Source organism: Monodelphis domestica, chromosome 1, assembly GCF_027887165.1.
Source record: "Monodelphis domestica isolate mMonDom1 chromosome 1, mMonDom1.pri, whole genome shotgun sequence".
NCBI lineage: Eukaryota > Metazoa > Chordata > Mammalia > Didelphimorphia > Didelphidae > Monodelphis > Monodelphis domestica.
This window is the reverse complement of record NC_077227.1, coordinates 111,773,677-111,793,560: the sequence shown is the minus strand read 5'-3', so window position 1 is coordinate 111,793,560 and position 19,884 is coordinate 111,773,677. Positions and strand designations below refer to the sequence as shown.

The window sequence follows — 19,884 nt, the reverse complement described above, 5'->3', positions numbered from 1 at the left end:
TAGCATTGGAGTGGCCTGTTAAGATCTTGCTTTCTTTTTTTTTCATTTTGGGGAATGAATTTTGTGGAATTGGGGGAATGACATTGTGACAATATCAATTTACACCTGTTAGGGAAGTTCATGAAACTATTGAATTTAATTCCTAGCCAAAATCGTATTCCTTGATACATACATGCTAACCCTTTGGTTAGGGACTTAAATATAAACACCTAATTACATTTTTTATATTGAATTGTTTAAACCTTAGACATTTAAACTCTACTACATCCCATGACAGATAAAGACAATTTCTCACCATGCAGTATTTGTTTCCAGGTGTGATAAAGTCAATTGCTTGTATATTGCCAGCAGATGCATCCAAGATTGTTTCAATTGTTGATTCTTTACCAAAATTATAGGTATAAATAGAACCCTGTAAAGAATATTTTAAAAATATTCATTTGCTATAACTTCTGAAAATATATTTCTAAAATTCAATATTATTTTAAAATCCAAGATTTTTTAAATTTTGAATAAACATTTTTTAAAAGTAGGAATTATATAACAAAGTAGTGAGTCTATGACTTCTTTTACAGATTATAAATTTAGATTTTAAAGATATGAACTAATTTTTCCAAGAGCTAAGGCTGAAACTGAGGTACAATGATAGATATAAATTTCTAATTTCCTAAAAGATCAAATCACCAGATTTAAAAAGGAATTTCCTACTATTTTAAAGGATGATAGTAATAGTAGTAGTTGTTAATTTTGATGTAGAATTTTAAAATTTACATGGTGATTCACATATATTTTATAGCTTGATCCACAACTATAAAGATATATTATCATCCACCTTTTACAGATAAGAAATCTTGCTAGTAAATGTCAAAGGCAGAACTTCAACCCAGGTCTTCTGACTCCAAACTCAATGATCTTTCTAATATAGCACATTATTTTACATATACACACATATATATGTTGTTTTGTTCAACTGTTTCAATCTTATTTGACGCTTCATGACCTCATTTGGGATTTTCTTGGCAGAGATACTGGAGTGGTTTAGCTCACTTTACATATGAGGAAACTGAGGCAAAGAGTGTTAAGTGACTTGCACAGGTAGTGTCTAAGGTCAGATTTGTACCCAAAGCTTCCTGATCATATGCCCAGCACTCTATTCATTGTGCTATCCGAGTGCTCCTTAAATATATACATAAATACATACATCCATATGTATATATATACATATATTAATATATTGTTGTTTTTCCTTTTTGGGGTATGTGTGCTTTTTTGTGTATTTTTTGTCCTTTGTCTTAGAAGAAGCCTAATGATATCATGGGGTAATGTCTTGACGTACATGTAAATTGAATTTAATTGATGTAAAGTTGCATAAAGTCTTCAGTCTCACTATATCTTCCAGAGTCATCAAAGTTCAATGGCAAGACAAAAGTAAGGATGACTGTGGTGGCCCTAGATGCAGTGGATGACCTTGTCTTCAATGGCTGGTCTTCAATGGCTGATTAAGCTCTAAGGGTTCTACAGTGCCTGCTTTAGCCACCTTCATAGTCATTGGAACAAATTGTTCATCTGCCCATTCTGCCATCCTTGGGGTAGGCATCCCCCTAATTTATACCAACAGGTTTGAGGCCTGTTGGTTACTGTCAATCTGGTTTAGCCAGTCTGCTGAGATGGTTTAATCAGGATGTGGCCACTACCCATGCTACAGCTTTTTGGAGCCACAGGTGAGAGATGGGTGAAAGGTGGATACTAAAATGCAAAGGTGAAAGAATAGTCCTAAAAAGGATGTGGTAAGGCCTCATCTCATGCCAGAGGTGCTTATCCTGGAACACTCCATATATACCCCACATATATACATATATAGTATGCCTATATAAAAGATAAGAAATAAAAAATAAATAAATACTTCCAGACACCAGCCAATATGGGAGAACAGGAAGGAGAAGTATAGTCTGGCTCACACAATACCTACTCCAACAAGAACAAAGAACACCATAATTTCCAGATCATATAACCAACAAGATGGGAGACTAGATATTTTCTTTGACCCTTACAACCTCTCAAACCTTTCCAAAACAGATTATGCATGAAAGATAAAGCAATTTCAAATATCTCTTTGGTCTCAGATTCCAAAAATTCAATTGGAATTTTTCTGAGCTATAAGAAATGATGCATGGCATGAAATCAGAGAAATATGGAAAAATCTGTATGAACTGATATAGTGTAAAGTGATATAGAGCCAAGAAAATAGCACACGTTATGACTATAACATTGTAAATGCAAAGAACAATCACACACACAAAAATCCAAAGGGCAGGGATTGCTTTGTTGTTGTCTTGAGCAGCTTGCACTATGTCTGATACATGTTAAGCATATAATAAAAGTTTAAAGAGTGAATCAATTTCTAAGGTATGTGAATAAGGGAGAGTGAAACTGTAGCCCATAGGAATTCAGAAGGATGATGAACTGGTAGTGTTTGTGGAGACATTGACATAAATAACTGAAATATAAAAAAAAAAAACAAAGAAATTCAGGTATAGAAGAAGATTATGACTCATGTGCTGAGTTCCTTTAAAATGGAGGAAGAATGAGGGGTCTACCATATAACTAAAGTAACTAGATGGCACAGCAGATAGAATGCTGCACCTATTGTCAGAAAGACCTGAATTCAAGTCCAGCCTCAAGATATTTACTAGTTGTGTGACTCTGGGCAAATCACAAGCTTTTGCCTGTTTCCTCAGCTGTAAAACAAGGGTAATAATAGCATCTACAACACAGGATTGTTGTGAGAATCAAATGAGATGATAATTTTAAAGAACTTAGCACAGTGCCTAGCACATAGTAGGTACTTACTAACTGCTTCCTTCCTTCATCAAGGATTCATTGATGAAACAAAATCCACAAGCGGATAGGATTAGGGAGACAAGAAAGATTCTCTGACAAGGAGAAGGGCCACTTTGTTCTGTCAGAACAGAGCAAAGAACAAGGTTGGTGAAATAAGAGGTTTATAGTAGAGACCATGGGTAGATAGTACTAGTTTTCTCTGCAGACTGGAAGTTCAGTTTATTTTTTGAGGGTAGAAGGATTAAGAGTGGGCGTCAGGGTTAAAAGAATGGGGAGTGTGGTAGAAAGTCATGAGTAAAAGTTTTGCTGTGTTGCAGTATGGATGCAGTTGAAGTTGAGTAATAACAGTAATAATATCTACTGTGTTTCAGACAATCTGCTAAGCACTTTACAAATATTATCTCATTTGGTCCTCTCAACAACCCTGGGAAGTAGGTGCTATTATTATCTCCATTTTACAGATGAGGAAACAGGCATAGAGAGGTTGTGACTTGGAATGAAACAGCATGAAATTCGTATGGTTCCAATCTATCTGTTTTCATGACTTCTTCAAAATTTATTAGTTATTTATTTTTAAGTTTTGAGTTCCAAATTTTCACCCTCTCTCCCACCCTCTCCCCCAATCCACTGAGAAGGCAAGCAATACAATATCAATTATACACGTGAAATCATGCAACATACATGCTTTACTTAACAGTATTTGTATTGTTGCACAAAACAGGATAGATGTTAAATGCAACCCAGTGTTAGAATTAGCAAAGAAGGTGAAGTGGCCAAGGAATTAATGAATGGAGTACAATGCATGTTTTGAAATGGTTGACTATGGAGTCAAGCCTATACTGAGAAGAAAAAAAGTTAAAACAAAGGAGATAGCCTGGGAGAAAGGTTCTTATACTTATATCCTTCATATACTTTATTAAAGCCACATTATAATGATTAAACATCACAGAATCACAGAATTTGAGAGCTAAAAGGGATGTCAGTGTCCATCCAGTATAATTCATATCCTAAAGAAACACCTTTATATGAGCTATCCAACAAGTGGTCATCAACCTTCTACATAAAGGCTTCAAAAGAGGTGGAATGGATAGCCTATTAAGGGAGTCTGTTCCACTTTTGGACAACTCTGTTTTTTTTAATACTATTTTATTTTCCCCCTATTACATGTAAAAATAATTTAAAAAAAATTTTTAAGTTTTGAGCACCAAGTTTTCATCCTTCTTCTGACCCCTCCCCCCCGTCCCTCACTTATTCTCTGCCTTTCCTTCCTCCTTCAGATGGTAAGAAATCAATTTTACATTGCTATTATACAAAACATTTTCCATATTAGTCATTTTGCAGAAGAGATATCAAATTTAAAAAGAAGAAAGAAAATGGAATACAGTATGTTTCAGTCTGCAGACTCCATCAATTCTTCCTCTGGGGGCAAATGGCATTTTTCAACATGAGTGTTTATGATCACTGCATTACTGAGATAAGTAGGCCATCAACAAGAAAAATTGCTGTCACTGTATACAATGGTCTTCTGGTTCTGTTCATTTTGCTTTGAATAAGTTCATCTAAGTTTTTCCAAATTTTCCCAAAATCATCCTGCTTATTATTTCTTATAGCTCTATTCCATCAATCCAATTCTACCAATGCTACCAATGGTACCAGTGCAACCAAAAGAGCTGTAAAAATATTTTTGAACAAATAGGTCCTTTCCCCCTTTTTTGTATCTCTTTAGGATACAATTCTAGAAATTGTATTGATGGATAAAGAGGTATGAATATTTTAGAGTCCTTTGAGTATAATTCCAAATTGATCTCCAGAATGGTTGGATCAGGTCACAACTCTACCAACAGTTTATTCGTGTTCCAATTTTCCTGCATCCCCTCCAACATTTATCATTTTCCTTTTCTACCATACTAGCCAATCTGATAGGTATGAGGCAGTACCCCAGAGGGCGACTTTGATTATTAATTTTTGCCTGACAGCAAATTTTTGCAACTTCTATCCATAAATCCTACTTCTATGTTAAAAGTAATCCAATCTCTTCTCTACTTATAGCCAAACTATAATTACAAAGCACTATAATACTACCCCTTAAATCTTTTCTTTTCTAAGCTAAACACGCCCAGTTTATCAGATCCTCATATGACATGGATTCCAGGCCTCTGATCACCCTGGCTGTCCCTCCTCTGAATTTTTCCCAAATGTCTTAATTAAATAATGGTACCCCAAACTAGAGACAGTATTCCAGATGAGGTCTGACAAGGGTAAAGTACAGTGGGACTATCATCTCCCAGTTCTTAGAAGCTATGCCTCTCTTCATGAAGCCTAAGAATTTGGTTGCCACATCCCACTGCTGACACATGTTAAGTTCTTCAATTACTAAATCTCCTTTATCTTTTTTCAGGCAAACTATCGTCTAATCCATACTGAACCCATACAATTGATTTTTGCACCCAGATGTAAGACATTTGTTTTTAATTAATTTCATTTTATTATAGAGTAAGCCCAATGCTTTAGAATGTCAAGATCTTTTTGTTTCTTGTCTCTCATCAGGTTTTATGAAACTCTTCCCACTCAGACTAAGGAAAAATCCCTTTCATATCAAAGAGACTGCCTTGCAAGTCTTTTAAGTGGATATTAGGTGATCACTTGTTAGGTATATTATGTTAGAGATTATTTTAGGATTTGGATTGGACTAAATTGATACTGATGTCCCTTCTACCAGAAACCTTCCCTATTCATATTGAACAATTAAGAGCTACTCGAGACTAGCCATTTCATCATATTTAATTGTCCATTTAATTGTATCATCTCTCCATCTTCCCTACAAAAATAGTATGTGATACCTTATCAAATACTTTGTTAAAACCTACTGCATTACATCATCTACCCATTTAGTAATCCTGCTAAAAAATGAACTGTATGATATGGTGGATAGCGTGCTAGACTTGAAGTCAGAAAGACTTTCATATCCCCCTTTGACACTTACTAGCTTTATTTTCCTGGGCAAAATGCTTAACCTTGCAGTGCCTCAGATAGTTTCTTGGAATTTATTTACTAAATCATAAATAAGATATAACCTGCCTTACTGGAAGTTCCCAAACTGGAAGTAACCTACATGGATGAATCCATAGGCCCATCACATATTCATATATAACTAACTATAAGTACATCAACAAGAGAACATTTTCTATGATATACTGCATAAGTATTTCATTAAATTCCATACCTTAATAGTTACAATCAGCAACAGTTGATAATTAGGAGAGAAAATAACATTTCCTACAGGTTCTTGCACATCAAAATGGTCTTTTACTGTGTAACTTGTTTCTTTGATAGAAAAAGAATGTACAATACCATCCTTGATATAAAAATTAAGAAAATAAATACAAGTGTCAGCCTTTATAATTGCAAAGTAGACTTTCCACACTAATCTAATCAAACCAAGAGCTTATTTATACACATACTGTTTTGGGAAGTGTACCTCTCAATCTAATTTTAAGCAAATCCTGCCAGTTTTTTAAAGTATTAGCTCAGATCTGACTCACTTCAGGAAGCTTTTCCCAAACCTTAATCAATTTCCTACTTCCTTGAAGTCAAGTAGCACTTTTTTTAGACTGCTGATTATATACAATGTTATTTATGACAAAGTACTGAAACTTATTTTCTTTTTTAGCTTTCATAGCTTATGGAAAATAGTTATGACTTTATTCTCACATTACCTCTACTGTCTTATATTTTCTGTTTCTTTTATTCATGGCTGGTGTGAATTTTAAAACTATTCCACCCTAATCAGACCATTCTTTAGAAGATCTGATTGAGCTATTTCCTTATCAGTAACAATGGAGATACTTGGAATAACAGAATCAGGTCTTGGAAACCCTACATTTCTCCTCCCTTCTTAGTTTCACAAGATTTGGAAGGTCTGCATCAAACTCAAGATTTAATTATCTGAGGAAATGGCCTTCAACAGACATGTGCAGCAAAAAGGACAGACCAATGGGCTGTACTATGTCAAGCTAAGCCATCATTGGTACAGATGAGATGCAGGAAAGTGATGTAAAACTGTCTATATAAGGCACGTCACTTCCTCTCTCCTCCTCTTTCCCTGGAGAGATGACTCTGGCTGGCAGCGTGCTAAGTGTTCTGACATCTTGGTGTGGTGGCAGCTATTGCCTGTGTTTCATGGTGAGTTTTGCCCTGGAGCTGATTTCAGGTTCGGGCATCTTAGCTGAGCCCCTTTGGAGGTCAGGCTGATTCTTTCCTCCTTCACACTCAAAACCTTACTTTCTAGAGCTCCAAATCTTCCCGCCTGGTACTAGCCCCTTCCTTCTTCCTTCTTCTTAATCTCCTCCACTATATCAATTAAATCACCATAAAATTTCCAGCTGTGAGTTTCGGTGTTTCATTAGGATTTTATAAATAAAATCCTTGGCAACCAAATATAATTATTACATTCAGTCTCAATCATAATTTTAACCCTTACACTGGTATTAATTTTTCTAGGGAAGAAACTTCTTTTTTTATTTTCTTTAACACCCAAGACAAAACTGAGTACATAGTAGGTGTCCAGCATGTGTGTATGCATATATACACAAATATATTTTGTCTCTTGGTTAGTGGATATACTCCTTGATATTGGGTTCTGGTTTGTCTTTCTCTCTGTATCCCTAGCACCTAGCACAGTGCCTGGCACATAATTAAAGTGCTTAATAATTGCTTGTTGATTAACTGATTGAGTAATAATTATGGGATGTAAATATAAAGGCTAATTTAATAGACCTTTAGTATATAAAGATTGCTGGACTCCCTACAAGAAGACTTTGATGTCACTTTTTCCAGTAGCAAGACTGAATTTGGGCTTTGCTTAGACCCTTTGAAATTAATATTAGAAAACTATAAGGTGTTCAGGGCTATCTGTTCTGGGGATATGGGCCAAAGCAAATAAATGACTATATGCCAACTGTTCCCTAAGCCTCTACTCCTTATCTTACAAGTGGGTTAAAACGGGTATAAAAGGAAATTTTGAAGGGAGATATAAAGCATTAAAACAGTCTGAGAAAGGAAGGGTAGAGTTCCAACTGGGGATCTATGGGCTGAATATCTATATGTGAAAGATTTTTAGCAACTGCAATAGTCATATCCTGTTCCTCTGGGTTACTGACTTGTCAAGAAGTACTTTAGTTAACTCTTCCTATAGATAAGGAAAGAGTAAAACTTTGACTCTGGAAGGGACAAAACACATAATCTTATTATTCTCTTCTAACCAAGAGAATTATATACCTACTATGGTGTTGATTCTCATGCTACAGTGAAAAATAACAACTGATTTGGTTCTTTTTTGTTGCAGCCTCTACAATTATAAACTACAATGATTAATCACAAGAGTATAATAAATTCAGATACAGATCATATTCAACATCTTTCACCAGTGTGATCTTGGGTCAAGTAACTTAACTTTTCTAGACCTGATTCCTAATCTATAAAATGAGTCACTTAGAGATGACTTAAAAGATCCCCTCTTGATTCTCACTATGTGAGCCTACAAAAAATTGCTGAGGTGGAAAAACCATGACTAACACTCTAAAAATATAAAAAAGAGAAACAGAAATATACAATTAATATTGCCTCAAATCAAGATTTAGCCAAGACTATAATTAAACTATAATTATCTGGGATTTTTTTACTTTTACTTCCTTCACCCTCTCCACCTTGTCCCCCCAAAGACTATTTCTTAAAGTTTATATTCACTTTCTTTCTTTTTTTTTAAACCCTTACCTTCCGTCTTAGAGTCAATACTGTGTATTGGTTCCAAGGCAGAAGACTGGTAAGGGCTAGGCAATGGGAGTTAAGGGACTTGACCAGGGTCACACAACTGGGAAGTATCTGAGGCCACATTTGAACCCAGGACCTTCTGTCTCTAGGCCTGGCTCTCAATCCACTGAGCCACCCAGCTGCCCCCTATATTCACTTTCAAAAGAGAAACAACAAAGATTTAGAATATTATTCTGAATGAATTCACTTTCTAAAATCTAGCTCAAAAGATTTAGAAAGAGAAATTTTATGGCCTGTATTTTCTAAAGGAAAATAAATATGGGAGAAGAACATCTTACATTTCCAGCAACAAATAATCCTTCTTTGTGCAATGCCATTGTGTTAACACTGGTATCACTAGAATGGATTTCTTCATTTTCATGAAATAAAAACAAAGTAACATAGATGACAGAAATGTTAAAGGATAATAATAATAATAAACTTTATATTTATGCTATTTTTTAAACCCTTATCTTCCGTCTTGGAGTCAATTCTTTGTATTGGCTCCAAGACAGAAGAGTGGTAAGGGCTAGGCAATGGGGGTCAAGTGACTTGCCCAGGGTCACACATCTTGGAAGTGTCTGAGGCCAGATTTGAACCTAGGACCTCCTGTCTCTAGGCCTGGCTCTCAATCCACTGAGCTACCCAGCTGCCCCCTATTTATGCTCTTTTTATAAGGTGGTATAGGAAGAAAATAGAACACTAGACCTAGTATTCAGGCAGACCTGAGATCAAATCTTCCAGCAGAATCTTACCAACTGTATAATCCTGGGCAAGTCACTTACCTTTTTATGGTATCTCTCTTCTCATCTGTAAGGTGCTTATGGATTGAATTCAATATATCTTCATTGACTGAATGTAAATTTGCCTTCAAACTCAAAATTGTAATAACTTTACATTCATACTAGTATTCTTCATCTCTGGAAATGTTTATCCAGAGAAATAAGCTTTATGAAATAGAGTCCTCAAAGTGGAAGAAAATAATTTTAGTTGTTTGGGAGATTTTTTTTTTAGTTTTAAAACTAAACTCTGAGATTCCTTACTTTCAGGAAGGATCAAATCTAAAGCATCCAGAATGTGTGGTTTTCAGTTTTACTCACTATCAATCTTTTATCTAGTAAGTCAATGATTACCATAAAGAAGAATAAAAAACAGCTGGCACACATATGTTTTTGTTTTTTCTGTTCTCAAAGAAGCTTTATGAGTCAAGAAAATTATAAACAATTGTAGAACACCTTTATCTTCAAAACTACAGAGCAATCATAACAAGTAATCTTCTGTTACAGAGACCAATGGTTAAAAAAGGTGAGAGAGTTAGCTTAGCACAATAGGAGGCCTTCTTGGAAAAACCAAAGGCTCCTAGATAGCACTGGCATTCGCATTTCTTTAGAGGATTGGCTAAGGGAAATAGGAGAGTATGAATCTGGCAAGAAGTCTGTACAATGAAAATGTTTTGGTACACCATGAAATGCTGTATTTAAGGTAGATGCTTTGCTCATAGAGAATTCCATCCCACTCTCCATAATAAATATAGATAGACAGACAGAACCTCAATCAGACCATAGATGTAAGTCATAAAAAATTTATGTAAGATAAACTGAATATACAAACCCTAAAGGGGGAATACCAAGAAGGAAAAGTATAATAATAATAATAATAATAATAATAATAATAAGGTTATATAGATCAGTGAATGCTGCTTGTCCTTGAAGATAGCAGGCTTCATTGCATTTTGGGGGTAGTTTACAGAGCAAATTATTCAGTAACTTAGTTCAGTAGTTCCAATTATAATCAGCATTTCTATATATTATCAAGAAGCAAAAGATTTAGCCAAGTATCGGGGGGAGGGGGGGAGGAGTAGGAATTCTGAAAGATTTATGTTTTAGAGAAGAACCCTCCTTTAGAAAATGTCATGGGACACACAAAACCAATACCCCATTGCAGAAAAGGTAATTTATTTCATAAGGGATTTATCAAGCAATTTATACTAAAGTTTAACATAAGATTGAACTTATACTATGCTAGATATAGTTAGAAATTCTTGAACCCTTAAAATAACTACATGACCCACAAGTTCCTTTCTATATTACCCAGAATCCTTTTCCCTTTTCCTGCATCCTTGTGTTTTGTGTGATGGTATTTAAGTGGACTGTAACTCCTCCCATGCTCTCTTTCTCTTTGACCTGCGATGGAGCTGAGTTCTGGTAGCTTTTTTATTTTAGTTATTATTAATAAAACTTTAAAAATATAATACTTAGTTATTGATTATTAATTTCTAAAACCTACATATATTAACCATTTTTATTTGCATACCTCTGTGTGTCCACTTTTCTTCAGGTGTCATTATGGATGATGGCATCAAGGTAAATAAATTATCTTTTTTATGTAAAAAGAAAAAAATGGAAAAAAATGAAAAAATAATGCTCAACATAGTACCTAGCACATAATAGATGCTTCATAAATGCTTGTTGAAATTGATTCCCTCAGGGAATCACAGCACATTACATAACTAAATTTAAAGTTTATAGAAACATTTATATAGTCTATTTTCTCTTTTTGATATGAAATAATACTCACATATTATTGGCCTACTCCAAGCAAGCTTCTGTCCAATAGTAATGTGATAGATCTATCTTTAGATCTTCAACTAAAGCACAAGCCCCAGAGATGAGATGCTTAAAGCAAACTGAGTAAATTAATGTATTGAACCACTAGCCTTACTGTCCACGAAAAAGAGCAGTGCTATCGATCTGAGGGACATAGCCTGGCCCAAGGAGTTAACTAAGGTAAGAAGTATCCTTGCCTAACTGAAGGAAATATTGGAGATAATAAGATCAGAAACGGTTGTGTAAAGAGATAGGTCTACTCTAGGAAAATAAACACAAGCAAATTTCTGATTATGATGCTGAAGTGAGGTAAACTAAATCATTGACCAGAAAACCTGTTTTTCCCTGGGGAAAGTAGAAATCAGAACTGAGCTTTCCTGTGAAGGTGAGTCAGCTCAGATCCAAAACAACATACATCAGGATCCATGAGAAAGTAGCTCCCTTACTAACAAGCAGCCAGGCTAGGATAAGATATACAATGGAATGTCCTGTTTACTACGACAAATATAGCTTCTAGAGTCTAGAAGGTTTGCTTGCTCCATCAAGGTTATGTCTCATTAATGAACATTGTTTGCTTTGTATCTTGCACCCTTATAAAAACTGCATTGTAATTTCAGTTCAGCGCAACTTTCACTAGGAAGGCTTTTCCTGACCAGTAGGTATGTTTATTAATTGAGAGATTAATAAATGAATATTGGTTCCATTGATTGAACTTCTGGGTTTCTGGACTTGTTTTGTGAAGTGCACCACTTCAATGGTAGCATGACAAGCTGGAGAAGATGCCAGCTTAATTATTTCGCCTCAGTTATAAATCAATAGTATTATAATTCTCATTTACTACCTCTTTTTTGGTAAAGATGGAGGTTTACAATGGGGATGAGGCCAAAAAAAAGTACAAGATGTGAAGGAGGAAAATATACAAATAAACATTATAACCATGATTGTGAAAGGAATGAACTTGCCCATAAGAAAGAGGGAGGTAAAAAAATAAATTAGAAAGAAAAATCCAACAATGTCATTTGTAAGAAACACATCTGCAACACAATTTCACAGAGTCAAAATGAGTTTCTAGTGTAGAAATTATTATGATTCAGGCACGTTTTTAAAATAAATGATAGTCATCATGATCTCAAACAAGGCAACAATCAAAATAAATCTTTTAGAAAGATAAACTACATTAAGCTTAAAAGCAATAATATAACATCAACATTTAATGTTTATGTATTGTATAACATCCCTTAACAAGGAAAAGCTTGATATACTCCAAGAGGTGGTAGTCAGTAAATTAGTTAAAGACCTCATTGTGTTCCTTTCAAACCTAGACAAGTCTAACAAGAAGATAAATAAAAAAGAAGTTGAGACTGGAATGTAACTTTAGAAAAGTGAGATATCATCAGTCACTGGAAATTAGTGAATGAGAAGAGAAGAGGATATACATATTTTTCAGCTGGACATGGCACCATTACCAAAATCAGCCATGTAAATCTAATAAAGAAATGCAGAAAAGCAGAAATGTTAAATACATACCAAACTCAATTCAAAGCAATAAAATTAAATTAATAAGGGACCTTTTGAGGAAATGATTCAAACTAAATGGAGGGTTAATCATTTAATCCTTAAGAACAGGAGTATCAACAAACTTATCTGAGGAATAATAATTTATCAAAAAATATGATAATGAGAAAATATGATAATTAACAAAGGTCCATGGAAAGGCAAATTTAAAATTACTTAGAAACTAAATAATATAATTCATCAAAACTGGTGGGGTCAAAACAGAAATCATAAAAACAATCACAGACTTCATTAAAGAGAATGACAATGAGAAGACAACATATCAAAACCTATGGGATGCAATCAAAGCTGTACTCAAGGGAAAATTTATATCTGAGTGTCTAAAGCAACAAAATCAAGAGGGAGATCATTAATGCATTGAGCTTACAAATTAAATCATTAAAAAAAGAACAAATTAAAAATCCCCAGTTGAAAACTAAATTGGAAATCCAAAAAATGTAAGGATAAATTAATAAAACTGAAAGTAAAAGAACAATTGAACTGATAAGACTAGGAGCTCAAACTTTGGGGAAAAAATAATGTACTTGTTAATCTAATAAAATAGAGAAAGAAGAGAATCAAATTAACAGTATCAAAGATGAAAAGGAAATTAAGGTAATTATTAAGAACTACTTTGCCCAATTATATAGCAAAAATATAACAATTTCAGTAAAATGAGTGGATATTTTCAAAAAAATAAATTGCCCAGATTAACAAAAGAGGAAATAGAATACTTAAATAATCCCATCTCAGAAAAAGAAAATGAACAAGTCATAAAGTAAGGCCCTAAGAAAAAATTTCCAGGGCCAAATGAATTCACAAGGGAATTCCATCAAACATTTAAAGAACAACTAATCCTAATATTATACAAATTAAGCAAAGAAGGAATCTAACCAAATTCTTTTTATGATATAAATATGGTACTTCTTCCAAAGCCAGGCAGATGAAAAACAGAAAGAAAACTACAGATCATCCTCCTTAATGAACATAGATGCAAAATTCTTAAATAAAATACTAGCAAAGAGACTACAGCAAGTTATCACAAGGATTATTCACAATGACCAGGTGGGATTCATATCAGGAATGCAAGGATGGTTTAATATTAGGAATACCATCCACATAATTGACCACAGTGTAAATCTAAAACTATTAACAAGTATCATCTGCAATGGGGACAAGTTAGAAGCCTTCCCAATAACATCAGAAATTAAATAAGGATACCCATTATAACCTACTGGTATTATTTAATATTATACTAGAAATATTAGCAGTAGCAATTAGAGGGGGGAAAAGAAATTGAAGGGATTAAAGTAGGCAATGAGGAAACTAAACTATCACATATTCAATGAAAACTAGAAAACCAACTAAAAGGTTAGTGGAAATAATTAACAACTTCTGCAAAGTTTCAGTGTATAAGATAACCCACATAAATCATCAGCATTTCTGTATATTTCCAACAAAATTCAGCAGCAGGAGTTAGAAAGAGAAACTCCATTTAAAATTACTTTAGACAATATAAAATATTTAGGAATACATCTACCAAGACAAATACAGGAATTATATGAGCACAACTACAAAACACTTTCCACACAAATAAAACTAGATCTAAACAACTGGAAAAACATTAATTGCTCATGGGTAGGATGAGCTAATATAATAAAAATGACAATTATACAAAAATTAACTTTATTTACTGCAATACCTATCAAACTACTAAAAAACTATTTTATAGAATTGGTAAAAATTATAACAGAGTTCATATAAAATAACAGAAGATCAAGAATATCAAGGAAACTAATGAAAAAATTGTTAAGGATGGTGGCCCAAGACTACCAGATCTTAAACTGTACTATAAAAGCAGTAATCATCAAAACAATCTGGTTCTGGCTAAGAGACAGAAGGGTCAATCAATAGAATAGACTTGGAATAAATTACCTGAGCAAGCTAGTGTTGATAAACCAAATGATCCCAGATTTTTAGACAAGAATGCACTATTTGACAAAAAATGCTGGGAAATTTGGAAAATAGCATGGAAAATAAGTAGAATTTGATCAACATCTCACATTCTATATCAAGATAAATTAAAAATGGATAAGTGACTTAAATATAAAGAAGGAAATAATAAATAAATTAGGTGAACATTGAATAGCATACCCATCAGATCTATGGGTAAGAAAAAAAATTTAAGACCAAGCAAGAGATAGAGAACATTACAAGATGTAAAATAAATGATTTTGATTATATCAAATTAAAAAGGTTTTGTACAAACAAAACCAATGCAAACAAAATTAGAAGGGAAGCAACAAACTTGAAAAGTCTATTTAATAAAAAAAAAAACTCCGACAAAGGTCTAATTTTTCAAATTTATAAGGAACTATATCATATTTAAGAAATCATGCCATTCCCCAATCAACAAGTGGTCAAGGGATATGAATAGGTAGTTTTCAGATGAAGAAATCAAAACTATCAATAATCACATGAGAAAGTGAAAATCAAAACAATTTTGAGGTACCACCTCATACCTAGCAGACTGGCCAATATGACAGTAAAGGAAAATAAAAAATGTTGGAGGGGATGTGGCAAAATTAAGATGCTAATGCATTGCTGATGGAGTTGTAAATTGATCCAATCATTCTGGAAGGTAATTTGGAATTATGTCAAAAGGGCTTTAAAAGACTGTCTGCCCTTTGATCCAGAAATACCACTACTGAGTTTGTACCCCAAAGAGATAATAATAAAAAATGTTTGTACAAAAAATTCATAGCCATGCTTCTTGTGGTGGCAAAAAATTGGAAAATGAGGGGGTATCTCTTGACTGGGAATGGCTGAACAAATTGTGGTATGTGATGGGGATGGAATACTATTGTGCTATAAGGAATGATGAGTGGGAGGATTTCTATATGAACTAAAAAGACCTCCATGAATTGATGTGGAGTGAAATGAGAAGAACCAACAGAACATTGTACTTAGAAAGTGAAACATTGTGGAACAATCAAATGTTATTGACTTTGCTACTAATAGCAATGCAATGCTCTAAGACAACCCTGAGGGACTTATTATAAAGAATGCTATCCACATTGAGAGAAAGAATTATGGAAATAGAAACACAGAAGAAAAACATATGATTTATCACTTATTTATGATAATGCATATATAACACAGTGGAATTGCTTGTCGGCTCCCAGAAGGGGGAGAGAAAAAAACATGAATCATGTAACCTTGGAAAAATACTTTAAAATATATTTTAAAAATTAAATTTTTTTTAAAAAAATTACATTTTAAAAAATATAGAGGACTTCTGGTTAAGATGGCGGCTTAGAGAAAGCTGAAGTTCAGATCTCCGGAAAACCCTTCCCGACCGATCTCAAACTATAAGCTCCTAAGGCGCCGAAATTCAAAACGATCAACAGCACAGACCCTGGGAACCCTCCTCCTGGACCTGGACCCGGTTCAAAAGGTACGGCTCCCCTTAAAAGCCAGAACCCGAGATCCCTCGGACCTCAGGGGTAGGAGCGCAGAGTCCAAGGCTCCTGGAAGCGGCAGCCGCGCCGGGCTCAGAGAGCAGGGTCTGAGGAACAACAACCCTCAGGGTCTTCTACCCAAGTCCCAGTCCGGGTGAAAGTTACTGCCTGGGGCTTCCACTGCAAAGAGCCGGTCGGTCAAAGAGCTGGTAGGTCCGGGTGAAAGTTACTGCCTGGGGCCTCCGCTGCAAAGAGCCGGTCGGTCCGGGGGAAAGTTACTGCCTGGGGCCTCCGCTGCAGAGAGCTGGTCAAAACAACAGCAACCCTCAGGGTGGGCAAGACAGCCTCACGGGCTGGATCCTGCTATCCAAGTCTCAGTGAAAGTCTGTGCTCTCGGAGCTTGGGGAAGCGGCAGCCCATCCCCCCGCAGGCCGACGAAACAGCCTCACGGCCAGGGATTCTGAAGGCAACTTCCGGAAATCGAGCCAGGGGGAGAGTGTGGCCTCGTGGTCCGACCCTTCCATTCCAGTTCCAGTGAGGCATATTCAGTTTAACCCAGGGAACGCTCATAGAACCAACATCTGCCCAGGACTAAAGCCTCTGATCACCAGACAAAGACAAGAAAAGCCAATCCTCCACGTTCAGAGATGACAAACTCCACAGAAGCACAGAAGCCCCAAAATACCAAGAAAAATAAGAAGAAAGGGGCGACTCTGGACACATTCTGTGGAGCCAAAATACAAAATACAGAGCAGATAGAAGAAGATATACAAGAAAATTCTCCAAAATCTTCCAAAGGAAATAGAAACTCTCCACAAACCCATGAAGAATTTGAATCAGAAAGGACCAAAAAGATGGAAGCCCTCTGGGAGGAAAAGTGGGAAATGATGCAAAAGAAATTCACGCATCTACAAAACCAGTTTGACCAAACTGTAAAAGAAAACCAGGCTTTAAAGCAAGAACTAATAAAGCAAAGCCAAAACACCAAGAAATTAGAAGAGAACATAAAATATCTCACTGACAAGGTGATAGATCTGGAAAATAGGGGGAGAAGAGAAAATTTAAGAATAATTGGACTCCCAGAAAAGCCAGAAATAAACACCAAACTGGACATGGTGATACAAGATATAATCAAAGAAAATTGCCCAGAGATTCTAGAACAAGGGGGCAATACATCCACTGACAGAGCTCACAGAACACCTTCTACACTAAACCCCCAAAAGACAACTCCCAGGAATGTAATTGCCAAATTCCAAAGCTATCAAACAAAAGAAAAAATCCTACAGGAAGCCAGAAAAAGACAATTTAGATATAAAGGAATGCCAATCAGGGTCACACAAGACCTTGCAAGTTCTACGCTGAATGATCGTAAGGCATGGAACATGATCTTCAGAAAGGCAAGAGAGCTGGGTCTCCAACCAAGAATCAGCTACCCAGCAAAACTGACTATATACTTCCAAGGGAAAGTATGGGCATTCAACAAAATAGAAGACTTCCAACTTTTTGCAAAGAAAAGACCAGAGCTCTGTGGAAAGTTTGATACCGAAAATCAAAGAGCAAGGAATACCTGAAAAGGTAAATATTAAGGAAAGGGGAAAATGTTATCTTCTTCTTTTACTCAAACTCTCTTCTATAAGGACTACATTTATATCAACCTATGTATACTAATATGTGGGGAAAATGTAATGTATAAATAGGGGGTAAAGAAAGACCAAATAGAATAATGGTTCTCACACAAAGATTCACAGGGGAAGGGGAGGGGAAGAAAACTCCTATAAGAAGGAGAGGAAGAGAGGGGGGGGTTTACTTAAACCTCAATCTCAGGGAAATCAACTCTGAGAGGGAAAAACATCCAGATCCATTGGGATCTTGAATTCTATCTTACCCAACAAGGGTAAGGAGAAGGGAAAACCAAGGGGGGGAGGGGGAGAGGGAGAACAAAAAGGGAGGGAAAGAGAGGGGGGAGGGGGAGGGAACAAAAAGGGAGGGACTAAAAAGGGAAACATCAAGGGAGGGGACAAGGGGGACTGATTCAAAGTAAATCACTGGACTAAAAGGTAGAGCCGAAGAAGAAAAGGTTAGAATTAGGGAAGGCAATCAAAATGCCAGGGAGTCCACAAATGACAATCATAACTTTGAACGTGAATGGGATGAACTCACCCATAAAACGTAGACGAATAGCTGAATGGATTAGAATCCAAAACCCTACCATATGTTGTCTTCAAGAAACACACATGAGGCGGGTTGACACCCACAAGGTCAGAATTAAAGGATGGAGTAAGACCTTCTGGGCCTCAACTGATAGAAAGAAGGCAGGAGTGGTAATCATGATATCTGATAAAGCCAATGCAAAAATAGACCTGATCAAAAGGGATAGGGAAGGTAATTATATTTTGTTAAAAGGGACTCTAGACAATGAGGAAATATCATTAATCAACATGTATGCACCAAATAATATAGCACCCAAATTTCTAATGGAGAAACTAGGAGAATTGAAGGAAGAAATAGACAATAAAACCATACTAGTGGGAGACTTAAACCAACCATTATCAAATTTAGATAAATCAAATCAAAAAATAAATAAGAAAGAGGTAAAAGAAGTGAATGAAATCTTAGAAAAATTAGAATTAATAGACATATGGAGAAAAATAAATAGGGATAAAAAGGAATACACCTTCTTCTCAGCACCACATGGCACATTCACAAAAATTGACCATACATTAGGTCACAGAAACATAGCACACAAATGCAAAAAAGCAGAAATAATGAATGCAGCCTTCTCAGATCACAAGGCAATAAAAATAATGATTAGTAATGGTACATGGAAAACCAAATCTAAAACCAATTGGAAATTAAACAATATGATACTCCAAAACCGTTTAGCTAAAGAAGAAATCATAGAAACAATTAATAATTTCATCAAGGAAAATGACAATGGCGAAACATCCTTTCAAACCTTTTGGGATGCAGCCAAAGCGGCAATCAGAGGCAAATTCATATCCCTGAAAGCTCATATTAACAAACAAGGGAGAGCAGAGATCAATCAATTGGAAATGCAATTGAAAAAACTCGAAAGCGATCAAATTAAAAACCCCCAGCAGAAAACCAAATTAGAAATCCTAAAAATTAAGGGAGAAATTAATAAAATCGAAAGTGATAGAACTATTGATTTAATAAATAAGACAAGAAGCTGGTACTTTGAAAAAACAAACAAAATAGACAAAGTACTGGTCAATCTAATTAAAAAAAGGAAGGAAGAAAAGCAAATTCACAGCATTAAAGATGAAAAGGGGGACAGCACCTCCAATGAGGAGGAAATTAAGGCAATCATTAGAAATTACTTTGCCCAATTATATGGCAATAAATACACCAATTTAGGAGAAATGGATGAATATATACAAAAATACAAACTGCCTAGACTAACAGAAGAGGAAATAGAATTCTTAAATAATCCCATATCAGAAATTGAAATCCATCAAGCCATCAAAGAACTTCCTAAGAAAAAATCCCCAGGGCCTGATGGATTCACCTGTGAATTCTATCAAACATTCAGAGAACAGTTAACCCCAATACTATACAAACTATTTGACATAATAAGCAAAGAGGGAGTTCTA

General features: G+C 35.2%; 1 protein-coding gene across 5 annotated transcripts in view; it reads right to left on the bottom strand.

The window, feature by feature from the left end:
* Positions 1–19,884, bottom strand: part of LOC100619090 (cilia- and flagella-associated protein 43-like) — a 273,713-nt gene that overhangs the window by 182,439 nt on the left and 71,390 nt on the right. For all 5 annotated transcript variants that reach the window (XM_056804363.1, XM_056804374.1, XM_056804366.1 and 2 more), the window contains exons 7-10: positions 10,963–11,025; positions 8,949–9,019; positions 6,065–6,196; positions 296–412 (exon numbers count right to left, since the gene is read on the bottom strand). In XM_056804363.1, coding sequence (XP_056660341.1) covers positions 296–412; positions 6,065–6,196; positions 8,949–9,019; positions 10,963–11,025 — 383 coding nt within the window. The remainder of the gene's footprint in view (positions 1–295; positions 413–6,064; positions 6,197–8,948; positions 9,020–10,962; positions 11,026–19,884) is intronic.